The sequence below is a fragment of the Lampris incognitus genome, chromosome 4, assembly GCF_029633865.1.
Source record: "Lampris incognitus isolate fLamInc1 chromosome 4, fLamInc1.hap2, whole genome shotgun sequence".
In the NCBI taxonomy this organism is placed as follows: domain Eukaryota; kingdom Metazoa; phylum Chordata; class Actinopteri; order Lampriformes; family Lampridae; genus Lampris; species Lampris incognitus.
Genome location: NC_079214.1, coordinates 29,002,592 through 29,017,606, shown reverse-complemented (window position 1 = coordinate 29,017,606; position 15,015 = coordinate 29,002,592). Strand labels below are relative to the sequence as shown.

General features: G+C 43.0%; 1 protein-coding gene across 1 annotated transcript; it reads right to left on the bottom strand.

The window, feature by feature from the left end:
* Window positions 1-1,804: 1,804 nt before the first annotated feature.
* Window positions 1,805-13,412, bottom strand: cgref1 (cell growth regulator with EF-hand domain 1). Its single transcript, XM_056279063.1, has 7 exons — window positions 13,306-13,412; window positions 12,128-12,236; window positions 11,036-11,110; window positions 7,082-7,155; window positions 5,240-5,364; window positions 3,736-3,846; window positions 1,805-3,307 (listed from the first exon to the last, which is right to left on the bottom strand). Exons 1-7 carry the CDS (start codon window positions 13,313-13,315, stop codon window positions 2,960-2,962), a joined length of 852 nt encoding a protein of 283 aa, XP_056135038.1. The 5' UTR covers window positions 13,316-13,412; the 3' UTR covers window positions 1,805-2,959.
* Between the last annotated feature and the right edge of the window lie 1,603 nt (window positions 13,413-15,015).

The window sequence follows — 15,015 nt, the reverse complement described above, 5'->3', positions numbered from 1 at the left end:
CTCAAAACATTGCAACAGATTAAAGGGATGGACTCAGACACGGGGAGAACTTGCAAACTCCACACAGAAAGGACTTGGGGGGGGGGGGTCATCCCAGGTCCTTTCTGTGTGGAGTTTGCATGTTCTCCCCGTGTCTGCGTGGGTTTTCTCCGGGTGCTCCGGTTTCCACCACCATCAAAAAGACATGCATGTTAAGGTTAATACTCCTGTCTGTGGCCCTGACCGAGGGAGGCATGGTAAGACGAACTGGAGTTGGTCCCCGGGCGCTGCACGGCGGCTGCCCGCTGCTCCTAGCTACACGGGAGCATGGGTTAAATGCGGAGGAAGAATTTCCCCACGGGGACCAATAAAGTAATAAAATAAAAATAAAATGTAGGCCGATGACCGACAATAAAAGGTTAGGATAGCATAAGTAGATATACACATTATCTCCAATTCAAGACGTTTTGTTTCATAAGGGCCAAAAATAAGTCTTTTATCACGTCAAACTGGTGTTTTTGAGACGAGGTTTTCTTCTGTTTTAATCCCATACAGAACATGGTTATTAGTCAGGGACCAAACAGGGTGAGATTAAACCTACATTGGCACAATAATTATACTGAATGGACTCACCTAACATCGACAGTTTTGTTGAGCTGGTGGTCAAACACTTCAAAAGCTTCACCAATTCTTTTATGGACCTCTTATAGACCCACAGACAGCAAAGGCAAAAGGCATTGTAAATGTCAATATTAATCTAGCCAATATTAGAACTGTGACTTAATGAGTGACTGGCTGACTGACTGGCTGACTGACTGACTGAATGAATGAATGTAAGAAGAGGAAGGTCATTTCTGTTTAATTTACTGATGTCTGGGCTGATACCGGTGAATGGCGTTTGATCATCATCCCTGAGATCAAGTTGAAAAAGAAGAAGAAAGAAACCGAGTCACCAGCGCTGTTGTGTGAGCGCCTTCCCCAACTCAGAACAAAAATAAATTTGAACCTGATTTTTAGCTTTTAAGCGTTGTTGAATCTCTTGGAAAATAGAGTAACTTTTAAAATGGGCAACGGTTGTCCAAAAACGCCCGTGTTAAGTATTTCTGCCGATTAGCTATTATCGTAAATACGCCAACTGATCAAAAGTTTACAGGATAAGTTTGCGTCTTAAAGTCTTCAGGATTCGAGAGTTGACGAACTTTGCGTTAATTTGCCACACGAACCAGGCGACAGAAGAAAAACGATGGTGTTTTTCACTTTTCCGAAGAACGTTTCACTAAATAACGAAGCTGTTTAAAACGCCACTAACTGTGAAGCACAAATCATTCGTACAAACCTGCGAGTCTCATGTCTTTCGCCATGTTGTTGTTACTTCGGTTGCTTAGATACGCGCTCTCGTATGGCATCAACCTCGCGATACATTTTCGCGGAAGTTGATCGTCGCCATAAATCATCTATCAACCAAGTTGTTTTCTCAAGGAAATTTGCTTATTTATTTGAGAAAAATCGCAATTATTTCTCTTAAAATATATCTTTCACGTGATAGTTAGATATGTGTGTATAACTAAGACAAAAAAAATGTATAGAAGCATTAGCTTTATTTGTGTGTATATGTGTAACTGCTAAAATTAGAGCCAAATTCACAACAAAACCTGTCATTACATCTGTGATGTTAAAATACATTTAGATCAAGGGTCAGTTTAGTTTACTTTAACATAACATCACATCAAGTGTTACTTGGAATGTGGGCTTTTGTCCTTGATATGGCTTAACTGAAAAGAAGGGGAAAAAAGACCAATAAGCGAAAGGCTGGAGCTCACAGAGCATGATTTTTATTTTATTTTCTTGTGGTTCTAAAACTGCTTAGACCTTGCACATAACCTTGCAAAACTTGCACATCCACATCACCACAAAGGAATTGCCTAGTCACACAAGAGGGCCACCAACCGCAATGAGAGCCCACACTGCATCAACAATATAGGGAGTTTGTTATTCATTAGGTGTGAATTATATTAAAAAATCAGGCAATATTGCTGGGCATTGTGTTGGTTGAGAAATAAACAACATGGATTGTATCAGAAATTACCAGTGTGAATACGGGAAGGTAAAAAAAGTGCCCTAGGTGCATAAATGCAAACACAAAGAGTTGGACGAGGCAAAACACTGATGAAAATGCCATGTGCACAAAGAGCTGAGGAGGCGGGAATGTACAACAGACAGGAGATAGCTTGTTTTTAAGAACCCCAGAAGTTTCATTGATATAAAACTGAAGTGCAATTGAAATAATTTTTCAGGTGGCATGATAAACCCATTAAAAGCAAACAAAATAATCAATGTTAACTACAGTTCAGAATCTGCAAATGAACATTTAAAATTGTTACAGATGTCAATCTAGGGGACACTTCCAACATAGTAAATTCAAACATTTCAAGCTCATTTAGTAATGGCCTCAGTTTTACTTCACAGTGATTTATGCCTTGTAATGCCTTGACATTTTGAAAACTGGACTTTGTCATTCTGCTACTCTGGACACTGTTTGGGCTATTATTTTTTGTATTCTTTCTAGGCATCATTAGCAGATTCACAGGTTTATTGACGTTATATCTTATTAAGAATGCCGTGGTTGCAAATTTTTAAAGTAAGTGCACATCGTTTTTTTCCAACGCTGAGATAAAGTGCTTGTTGGAGAAACGTCACCGTATCTCTTTTTCATTAATCTATCATACTGCTGAAGTGGAAAGTAACGCCCATCCTCATCCATCCAGAGAAATACCACTTGCACAGATAAGCATAAAATTAACCGTTCGGGCAGGACGTTTTACTGTAATTTGATAACTGTGCCACCAATCTTCCACAGGCTGTATCCACAAAGTGAGAACACGCCTCAATCTGTAATCACTGTGTGTGTGTGTGTGTGTGTGTGTGTGTGTGTGTGTGTGTGTGTGTGTGTGTGTGAGTGTGTGTTTATATATGTCTGTGTTTACATCTCTGGTTGTCCCACATGTACCAGAGCTTCTCGTTGGACTTGCTCCTTTTGTTTTTCAGGGGTTTCTTGGACTGGTAGTCCATCCTCCTCTTCCAGCTCCTGGAACTCTTGACTATTTACATCATGATTGGGTAGTACTTCCTCTTTAGTTCCCACCTCTTCCTGCTGGGTCTTCTGTCCATGATCTTCATCTCGCTGAGTCTCCTCATCCCTTGTCTCCTCATCTTTTTTCTTTGACTCTTTTATGTCTTCTTTCCCCTCTCTCTCTTCCTCCTCAGCCTTTGGCAGCTTCTCCATTGTCATCTCCTGCTCCTTGTGAGGTAGATTGTTGCTATCAGAGTTCTGTGTGGTAAAGAGCACAAGGTGAGGCTATTCCAGTCAATTGAATTTTGAGTGTACAACAATTAAACTAGGCATACATCAGAAAAACAAATCACCTATAAACCAGAGGATTGGAAAACTAAACTATTATAGCGTGTACAAGCTAAATGGCTATTTGCGGTTACCTTTGTTTGATTTTTTTTAATGTAAAATCACACCACTTCTGGTTTTTAACGTGTATTTTTCAGAGTCGATAATATTTACCTACACTCGAATGAGCTTAAGAAAAAGGAAAGGAACTCAGAGATAAGAGTCAGAAAGGAAGATGTGTGTGTGTGTGTGTGTGTGTGTGTGTGTGTGTGTGCGTGCGTGCGTGCGTGCGTGCGTGCGTGCGTGCGTGCGTGCGTGTGTGTGCGTGCATGTGCGTGAGCGTGCGTGTGTGCGCAAACCTGTGTGTGATGCAAAGGAAGAGACAGCAGCTCAGAAGGGGCAAGCAGACCATCCTGGTTCAGATCCTGCGTCTGGAGTAAGAAATCTACCATGGACACAACCTGTAACCCCTAACACACATACACTCACAATAAGCAACAACAAAGATGGATTGTCAAAAATTATTCTAATATACCATTATAAAATATTTAGCTTTGCTCATGCATATGCATTACAAACATGCACAAAAACCCTCAAAAAAATAAAAAAATACATACACTTAATATATATACTTAAATTTAGATTTAATACAGTGAAGACTGTTTAATGATCACTATTACAGCAATTGCTATACGGACTGCTGATATTTTGTTACAGCTGAATAGCTGACAGAGGGCTGCTGATTTTCAGCCAGGTAATTCCAGTAAAACAGAAAAGTTATCTGTCTCACTACAGTAGTGATTGACATGACAGCTCATAGTGATCATATCAGCCTGGCCCTGGACGGATGTGATCACTATAAGCAGCTGTCACAACACAATGAAGACCCCAATGTGTAATTCCTACCCAAATGCTGATCTCTAACGCTAATGTTAATAACAAATACATATTAAAATGTTTATGCAACATGCTCTTCAACAATTATAGTAAGTTTCATAACAATCAAGCAAAATGTCAAGAAGCAATAGCAATGTTCCTACTGGGCCAGGCCTTCTTTCAACTTAGCTTGCTAATATCTCCAAAAATCTGCGAAATACGTTTTTTTTTAAGTGCTGGCTGTGTACGTAGTGTTGACCCAGTGGTGTAAGAGATCACAAAAACGGTGTTTTTGAAAATAAATCAAAATTGTTGAAAACCTTTTGAGGCGGACTTGGGAGACATGTAAAGAGCCTTGTAAAATTTGAACATCTGGGTATTAATGTTGTAGTGTCTTGAGTTTTCATGTCATCATCTGTTATCATTTCATGTTTCATGTCTGTAACTGCTTGAAGAGTGCTAGATTGGATGAATGTCTAGAAAGCCAAACTTTCCACCATTCATTCCATTTGATATTGTGGGAGTGCAGGAATGAGGAAACGGAGAGATCGAGTCGAGTCAATTCCGTTTACTCGCCACACATAACAACACGGATACAGCACAATCCCTCCTGGCAACCAGCTAACCACTAGGCTGCTGCAAACATGGCTCCCCGGAAACCCCAAGCCGTGCCTACGTCAGCACCTTAAAATGTCTGCCTTAAAGGAGCAGCAGCCCTTGGTGAATCTAGCCTTAAATGTGTATCACCACAATATTAAAGTTAAATATCTCAAAAACTGTAAAGGATGTCAAAAAGCTGAACAACGCCCCACCATTCCAATAGTGGCTGAACATTTTAAAGTTTGAATGGAGTTTCTAGGTGAACGTATGTGGAAATAGTTTGGGCCCCAAAAAATTGGGTGGAATAATTATAAGGAGTAGAAGAACATTCAGCTAGCTCACTAATTAAACCCACATATACACTGACACACCCTTTTCCTCACCCACCGTCTTGTTGGCCTGTCCTTCTGGTGCATTGTGGGAGTTATAGTCTGACAACAGCTTCATCATCTCCAGACCATCCATGTGACCACTTCGGTCAAAGTCATAGAGACGAAACAGGAAGAACACCTCTGACACAAAGATGGGGAGAAGGGCTTGTGTTTTCATTTCCAAAGACTTTTGGCATTTGTTTGCACTAAAGCATAATTGTTTTGCGTTCACACACACACACACACACACACACACACACACACACACACACACACACACACACACACACACACACACACACACACAAATCAATTTATTACAATCAATCTATTACAAAATGTGATAGTAGTGATCCTTGATTTGAGGTTTTAAACGTAGAAGTGATTAAACAAATGTTCAGACAGGATCAAGAGCAAATACCTTCGGTAGAGGAATGTTGTGTTACTTGTTATACCAGGTGATGATGACTTAATGGCCAACAAATCACAATGTAAAAGGAATTGAAATAGAAACTAGAGCAATGGTTACCATGGTGGGGTCCTTGAGGAGGCTTAAAGGTACAGACTATTTCAACAACTTGGGAAAATGTTTGATTTTTACAAATATGTCATCCACTGGAAGTGTGTAGTACATTTTCGGCTGGACTGGGCCAGCCCTGCAAACGCTAATGTCCATGGCAGAGTGATCATGTTTGGGGTGACTGAGTGATCAAGTTACACGATTGGGCCGCTGGATCAGGTTACCAACAACGTCACTGAAGTTACATGATTGGTCGGCCGACCAACGACGTCACTGGTAAACACGGAAGTGTTCGTTTCCTATTGGCCGTTGCTCTTTCAAAATGAATCTGCGCAGCTGTTCCAAGTCACGTTAACGGACGGAAGATGTTGCTGCTCGTGGATATTACTGAAACGCTAAGAACGGAATATTCAGCTGCTCTTTCCGCATCTGGTTACGCACCGTAACAGTCCAACATAGCGCAGAGTAGGAGAGAAAACAGCTCTCAGTGCGCCGAGAGTCATAAGGGAGAGCGCACAGGTAAAGAACCTCAAATAACAATCACTCTGCGCTGGGTACGATTGCCCCCCCCCTCGCTCAGCTTTCACATTAGTAATGTTGTTCTGTACCCGCTTACACCTGTGTATCTACACACCCCGATACAGTAAGTGGCGCTATGCACCTAGTTGGTTTGCGATCTGCTCGATCCGTAGTGGAAACCCGGTTTGTTCTACGCATGTGACATGTGCATACGCATACATACGCAGGTAAGAATGAATTGGGTTTCTGGTACGGGTAAGGTCGTGACAAACACAAAGAAGAAGAGTACACTTGCGTCATCAACTACGTGAAATTTGTTTGTATTGTCGTTCCAATGTAGAAAAGCGTGCCAATGGCAAGATCCCAAGACCATACCATGGAATCGACCTTAGAAAAACGAGGCATTCGCGGATGGAAACAGATCAAAGAGGTGGGAGAGTTAACATAATTAGAATAGGTATAATTACAATTAAGTTCTTTCTTTTACTCGAACGTAGCGTAACCATGTCATGTGATTATGCTACTTCAGTACACGTTAACAAATATCACTGGGACCACTACAGAAAATTGCAGATGAACATTTAATATCCCGGGAATTCACATTTCACATTATAGACAATACCTCTGACGATCCCTGTAAAAAATTGGCCACAGTTTCGACATTGACCATACATGGCCCAGCCATAGGTTTTGACCTAGTCTTGTTTCAGTAGTTGTGTGCAGGTTGAAACATATCAACTGCACATGAGCGCCTAAGCACGAGAGGGATTGCGAACCATACGTGAGGATATTCAGAGGCAACTGGGTGATGCTGTCTACCTTGCTCCCAGGTGTTGATCTCAGGTCCTCCTTGGCCATCCTGCAGATTGGCTTGGATGTAACTCTTTAGCAATCTGCCAAAGACAAGGCATCCATTAAAAAGCATTAGGAAGGCATTTTTATTGCATCAGTAATTATAATGACTAGACATTTCCAGCCCATGGATAAAAACTGAGAAGAGGTTTTTCGTTTTTTTTTAAGCCTCCAGTTATTCAGTTTAACAACCATGTTTAGATTTCTGGTAAACTGACACTCTTCTACAGAGGGACATAAAACTGAATGAGCTGTGCAGAAGTACGGGAAGTACGATCTTTCACTTTGCTGGGAACCAAATTGTCCCTCAGAATAATGGCTCTGCATATCCGGTAATAAACTCTGCATTGTAATCAATAGATTCATCAAGAGAGAAAACCAGGAAAAGCACCTGGACAAGACTATGTCTCTTCATCCACCTTGAGGTAATGTGCTTATCAACTGGCCTTTTTTAACAAGTCACCAGACCTCTATGTCGTTTCTGCCTGCCTCAAAAGCTTCACAATAGTCTAGTTAGTATTCAAAATGCCTAATCGCAGGCCTAAACTACAAGCATGTTACCTTCACTTATGGGGATAAAGACCTTTAACCACAAGGATGCACACTTTCTATCCTAAGCATACACTGTGACTCTGCTCAATGCGCATTCTCTATCCATTGTATTTCTATACAGCTAACACATGGCCAGTAATATAATCTATAAACTTAAGGAAGTTGTGGGCTTACTGAACAGATAATATTATCAGACAGAGAACAAAGTCTGCTGCCACATTTATCCTTCTACCACACTGAAGCCAAAGTCCACAGAGTTACAACCTTAGGTTACATTCACTTATGTGTGAAAGTAACCTATGACCTCATTTTCAAAATCAAGTCAAGAAATCAAGTTAAAGCCAAAAGGTGTGAGATAATAATTTTCAATTATTCCATTGATTGAAAGATTTAAGAATATTTCACGGCTACAAGATAAGGCAGTAATAATACACACATAATCATATCAGTATATGTATCAAACTTGTCAGTATGTGTCAAGCTACACAAATACATAGTGCCCAGGAAATAGCAACTGCTCCCTTCCACAAATAGCCCCATCACTTATAAAGGTTTGTACGTTTCTAGGAATCTTCAGTCTCCAAATACATTTGTTTGGGTATGTGATGTCTCTGGCATAATTGCTGACTACTTTGTTATTGGTCACCTGAATCACGCATGAAAATAGTTGTTCAGTGATTAAGATGGTTTATTAATGACAGAATAATACAGAGCACGCATTTTAAAGAAATGGACTACACGCATGAATTTGCACCCTCTTGGGAGGAAAGAGGTGAGGTCTTCGAATTCAAATTAATTTTTGGTATTTAGCCTTGAAAACAGCAATTGGAAGTAGCAAGCACAGCGAGGAGAAGTAAAAACTATGAAGACCTACTATTCAATAGACCATTTTGAACCTTTAGGAATTTTTTTTTCCCCCCTCCCTTTTTCTCCCCAATTGTACTTGGCCAATTACCCTATTTTTCGAGCCGTCCCGGTCGCTGCCCCACCCCCTTTGCCAATCCGGGGAGGGGTTGCAGACTACCACATGCTTCCTCCGATACATGTGGAGTCACCAGCCGCCACTTTTCACCTGACAGTGAGGAGTTTCACCAGGGGGGGTCCGCGGTGGTGTAGCGGTCTAAGCATCGGCTTTGTGTCGATGCAGTTGCCCACTGGGGACCGGGGTTCGCACCTCGGTCCCGTCAGATCCGACTATGGCCGGACTCGACAAAGCAGCAATAATTGGCAATGGTGTCTTCGGGAGGGGGGCGGAGTGGGCTTGTGTTCATCACATGAATGCGTCTCTGTGTGTGTCGGAAAAAGCAGTGGTTCGGCCTGGATTCGCCTTGTCACGAAAGTGGTCCTCCCACAGTCCTTCGAGACTGCCGGCTGGAGAGATGCAGTTGGCGAATGCATGCAGTACGAGGGTGGGTGTTTGAACTAAAATAGGGATTGATTGACCACTAAATTGGGAGAAATCAGAGAAAAAAAGAAAAGGAGTTTCACCAGGGGGACGTAGCGCATGGGAGGATCATGCTATTCCCCTCAGTTCCCCCTCCCCACCGAACGGCGCCCTGACCGATCAGAGGAGGCGCTAATGCAGCGACCAGGACACACACCCAAATCCAGCTTCTCACCTACAGACACGGCCAATTGTGTCTGTAGGGACGCCCGACCAAGCCAAAGGTAATACGGAGATTCGAACCGGCGATCCCTGTGATGGTAGGCAACAGAATAGACCACTACACTACCCAGATGCTCCTTTTAGGAGTTCTTGAGTCTCTCCCATGTGCATGTGTAGTCTGTCCTCCTCCCAGGTCTCCATGATGACAGTGATCACCACGTGGTCACTGCATAGCATCCTCCTCATCACACTCTTTATATATGTTATAAATCCATATAAATCAATTTGGGTTGCTGAAGCGTCATGTGATGTAGGCTGAAAGGTTCAGGCTACCGATTCCTGCATGCACGACAAACCCCGGATAGGCCCCTCTTCGCGGTATTGACCGGACTTCACTTGTGGAGTTGGCGTAACCTGGGCAGCACTCAGCTGGCTAAAGCCTAACGGGACCACGGACTGGCGGTTATAAAAATCCCACACATCCCTGGCTCGTAAGTGCCTAACATCACTTGGGTGCAACCTGTGGCGGATCCCATCGTCTTCACTCTTGTGTTGCCATGGAACTAGATCCTCCCAGGCCAAGCAGTGTGGACCAGCATCGCGACCTGATCACCACTTTAATCAAGGCTTTAGCGAATGGCTCCAAGAGTTTTTTTTCTATCTCTTGGAATGGATCCTGGGACACGAGAGACACAGACGATGACGACAAATCCATATAATATTGTTATCCTGTTTCAATGTTGTATCCTCTCTCTCCGATGTGTGACTAATGTCTTATCTTTTCTCTTCTCCTATGTATGTGAATGGTGAGGTGTGAGTCTCCCCTGTGTGCTTGTGTAGTCTGTCCTCCTGTCAGGTGTACATGGTGATGGTGGTCATGTGGCTCAGGTCCTGGGCTGTTCCAGTGGCATCTGGACACTGCTTGGCGTCCTCATCATATTCTTCATATATCTTATAATTCCATTATAATTCTCTTATCCTCTTTCAATATTTTATTCTGTAAATTGGGCAGCATGGTGGCACAGTGGTTAGCGTGGTCGCCTCACAGTAAGAAGGTTCTGGGTTCGAGCCCCAGGGTAGTCCAACTTTGGGGGTCATCCCAGGTCATCCTCTGTGTGGTGTTTACATGTTCTCCCCGTGTCTGCGTGGGTTTCCTCCAGGGACTCCGGTTTCCTCCCACAGTCCAAAGACATGTAAGTCAGGTGAATTGGCCATACTAAATTGTCCCTAGGTATGAATGTGTGTGTGTGCGGGCGGGCGGGCCCTGTGATGGCCTGGCGGCCTGTTCAGGGTGTCCTACTGCCCAATGACTGCTGGAATACGCTCCAGCATCCCCACGACCCTGAGAGCAGGATAAGCGGTTCAGATAATGGATGGATGGATGGATTCTGTAAATTGTGTTTTATTCTGTACACACAACTTCCATTATATGTCTGTCCGTCTTGGGAGAGAGATCCCTCCTCTGTTGCTCTCCCTGAGGTTTCTTCCTATTTTTTCTCCCTGTTAAAGGTTTTTTTTTTTTTTTTTTAGGGAGTTGTTCCTTATCCGATGAGAGGGTCTAAGGACGGGATGTTGTGTTGCTGTAAAGCCCACTGAGGCAAATTTGTAATTTGTGATATTGGGCTATACAAATAAAATTGATTTGACCTGACTTCAGTTGTTGCCAATTTATGCTAATTTGTGAAATGTTAAAAAAAAGCATCTTTATTTTCTAGCTTCTATACAAGTGAAGTGGCTCAACTCAAGGTTGCTCTGTCACTCACCTTCGATTCTCCTCTCCAGAGCCAAAGGGATTGACTAATGCCGCGGCAGGGGGAGAGATATCTGCCAACTCTTCCCTGTGGGAACAAACAAAGGTAAGAATATACAATAAAAACATACAAACATAAAAACTCATCATCAAGCATGTAATGTATTCCTGTCTCCTAGCCCCAATGTTTGTCTCTTTCCCCCACACCCATCCATTACAGTTTGGGAATGTAATGTCTTACTTGTTAATGCGTTTGTGCAATACACAGAAGCAATGATAAACAAATAATTTCCTGCGATAAAAATGTTTAAATCCCTTAACAAGATTTCATAATCCCCTCAGAGTTTAAAAGACAGGAAGTAGGACTGCAAAGGATAAAAGCCATGAAATATAAAAGATCTGTGCTTTGACAGAAAAAAGCAAATAAATAAGAAATGCAAATGGTAAAGAAGCAAAACTGAGGGCCTCCCCTCATTTGTGTCACTAAAGCTATTGTATTTGTTACCTCACCCACCCACATGTAATAAGATAACCTTTATTCATCCCCCAGGGGAAATTCAGGGGTAGATAGCAGCAAACAGGGTAAAAAAAGGACATCAACGGTAAGAGTAACAGAGGTAGATAGATAGCTAGTAGAGGTCAGTCACCTTGGGATCAGGACAGTACTCAACCTAACATTAATACTAAACAATGTAATGTAAGTTTAATGTAAGCTGGCTGCAATTTTGCATGTGAAACATTCACAACCAGCTTTCATACAGTACAATTAACAAAGCAACTCGTGTGTATGCATGCGTGTGTGTGTGTGTGTGTGTGAGAGGGAGAGAGAGAGAGAGAGAGAGAGAGAGAGAGAGAGAGAGAGAGAGAGAGAGAGAGAGAGAATGTGTGTTAGAGAGAAAACTCAAGCGACAGATAGTTAAACACAATCAGATTAGATAGATAGATAGATAGAGAGATAGATAGATAGATAGATAGATAGATAGATAGATAGATAGATAGATAGATAGATAGATAGATAGATAGATAGATAGATAGATAGATAGATAGATAGATAGATAGATAGATAGATAGATAGATAGATAGATAGATAGATAGACAGACAGACCTTTGTGCCCCTGGTACACCTGGTGCAGCTAGACACGGGTGTATGAACAGGTACAGTGATACGACACATCGAATCAATCTATCCGAGTGAAGCTCCGGTAGCACACTTCCTGTACAAGCACAAAACAGTGTCATAGCAAACACTGTTATTACAGTGTCGGTCTTGCAATTAGGGCCCCCCTTCTTTTACGTCCAAATTTGATATGTCCAGTTCAACTGCTCTCCTAAGGTCCCACCCTTGCACAGTTTCAACAGAGGTTGCGGAGGACACAGACTCCATGTGCATGCAATACACGGAGCAAGCCATGTGTACTGCATGCAGCCATGTACATAAGATGGGGGGGGGGTCATGCATTCATTTTCACCCTAGTGATAAGATGGTCCGCCTAACTGGTTTATCAAGATGTTCGTTTCTCTGCGTTTGCATATATGACATAGTGAGTATGCATGCAACTGTTCAGTAGGTCTATCGTCCCCAGTTTACAGTGTGTTTGTACATCTGCATGTGCGTGTCTGAGACCCATTTCATTCTAATAGGAGTTCATTTAGTTTCACTGATGCCCATAGTGATGGGTGTATGCAGGTCTTCATCCGGGCATATGGCACACCATCGTTCTATCCCTTAACCTCACCCATTACTGTGTGTGTATTGGATGGCATACAACTCCCGCTGCTACCGGAAGACTGCTGCTTGCTGCTGCCTCCAGGGAAGTAATCGTGTCGACGCTGTGGCTCTCAGACCAAATGACTGCAGCGAGTTTCTACATGAACGGAGCGACTATGAATAATAATTTTTAAAAAAAAGCACTCACACTGTCTGGCGGATATCATACTGCCCTCCTTTCTTGCGTGAGACAACACGCATCACATAACGCACACATCGGTTGAAATCGAAAGGATACGACGGGACTAGATACGAATTACTTGCATTTACTATACGGAAGCAGTTTGTTAGCGTCCAGCTGTAGTTTATCTAATAGAGACGTTTGGCCAAACAGGCTCAGTAAAGAATAAGCTTGTTGTACATTTGCATGCAGAAACGCGGGATTTTACTCCATTAGCTTCAGTGTATTAAAGCTTTTCATGCCGGCGACAGGGACGTTAGAAGTGCTAGAGGCGGTACATATTTCACAGTCTACTGTAAGCTTTTGCTAGCGTGCATAGTAATAAGAAGCCAACCTTTCCGCATGTTGGATGTGTAGACGGAGAGACGCGTCCAGGTTTGAGTCTGATCATACCGGGGCAACACCGGCCCCGCACGCGCTCCGCCCGGTCTGCACTGCGCAACGGCGACGACACGCACGCGGCAGAGCAGCTCTGTTATGGTCAATGACACACATGACACGTGGAACCCCAGACGTCTCTCTCTCTCTCTCTCTCTCTCTCTCTCTCTCTCTCTCTCTCTCTCTCTCTCCCTCTCTCTCTCTCTGTCTATCTGTCCACTCTCTCTGTCTCTCTATCTGTCTAGTGTCTGTCTATGTCTCTGTCAAAAGGGCTTTATTTTAAATTAGCGACACGTTTACACCGCCTAAGCAAGTGTGAAATAAAACCAAAATTTACCAGCAACAAGTAGAAATCTACTGGAATAAAGAAATGCGTGAACAAAATGTGTCAAATTGCAACATTTCAGTCAACTATATAATAAAACCAGGTAAATTTAACTTAAAAATACAAATGTGTGTGGTGTGTAAGTGCATATAGCTTAAAACAAAATGGGCATTGCGGTTAAAAATACCTCTCTGCCTCTCTCTCCCTCCCTCTTTCTCTCCCGCTCTGTCTCTCCCCCTCCTTCTCTCTCTCCCGCTCTCTCTCTCCCTCCGCCACGCCACGTCGTCCTCTATTCTAGTTTGGATTCCGGTGGGGAAGTTGATGGCTGTTGAACTGTAGTGGTCTAACATTGCCCCAACTGCCAATCGCCCTCCGTCACTTCACAACCTCAGACTTTTTGTTTTGTTTTTTTGTTTTTTGTTTTTTTTGTGTCGGGCTTTTTTCATATTGTATTTGTCGTGCGAGTATGAAAAGGCGTATCAAATAAACGGATCCAAGTCCAAATATCGACCTTCAAGTAGTGTTAGTATTCCGAGTACAAACGTACGCAGTGAATAACACTGCAGCATGCATGTCTCTGTCCAGCAAGACACGGGAGGGTGCGGCCACATGGTTATATTAAGGACTAACGTTGACCGCTGAGCACCGAATACACACACACACACACGTTTCCCTATACTTGTGGGGACCCCTCGTTGACTACATGTAGTGAAAGGTTAGGGTTAAGGAATGAATCCTAACCTTAACCATCATAACTACATGCCCAACCTTTACCCTTACCCTAACCTTAACCTAATCCCAATTTTAACCTTAACCTTAAAATAGACCCTTTTCCTCATGGGGACACATAAAATGTCCCCCCAAGGTAGGTGGTTTCAGGTTTTTGTATCCTGCGGAAACGTCTGGCCTCTATTAGGGTAAAAAAAATCTGGCACACACACACACACACACACACACACACACACACACACACACACACACACACACACACAAATTCTCACAACCAATCTCGATAATGTCCGTAGTTGACCACAAGATGGCCTCCTTTCCCGTGTCTTGAACCTGGCTATCCAGTGGGCACACACTCGGACACCTATTGCTGTTTTGGGTGTGGTCGGTAAGGAACAAGGCGTGCAAGTGTCAGATTTAAGGGATTTACAGGAGCAAAAACCGGACGTGTGGAGGAGAGATGCTGGGTATATTGGAAGAAGGATGCTGACTATGGAGCTGCCAGGGAAGAGGGTAAGAGGAAGGCCAAAGAGGAGGTTTATGGATGTGGTGAGGGAAGACATGCAGGTGGCTGGTGTGACAGAGGAAGATGCAGAAGACAGGAAGAAATGC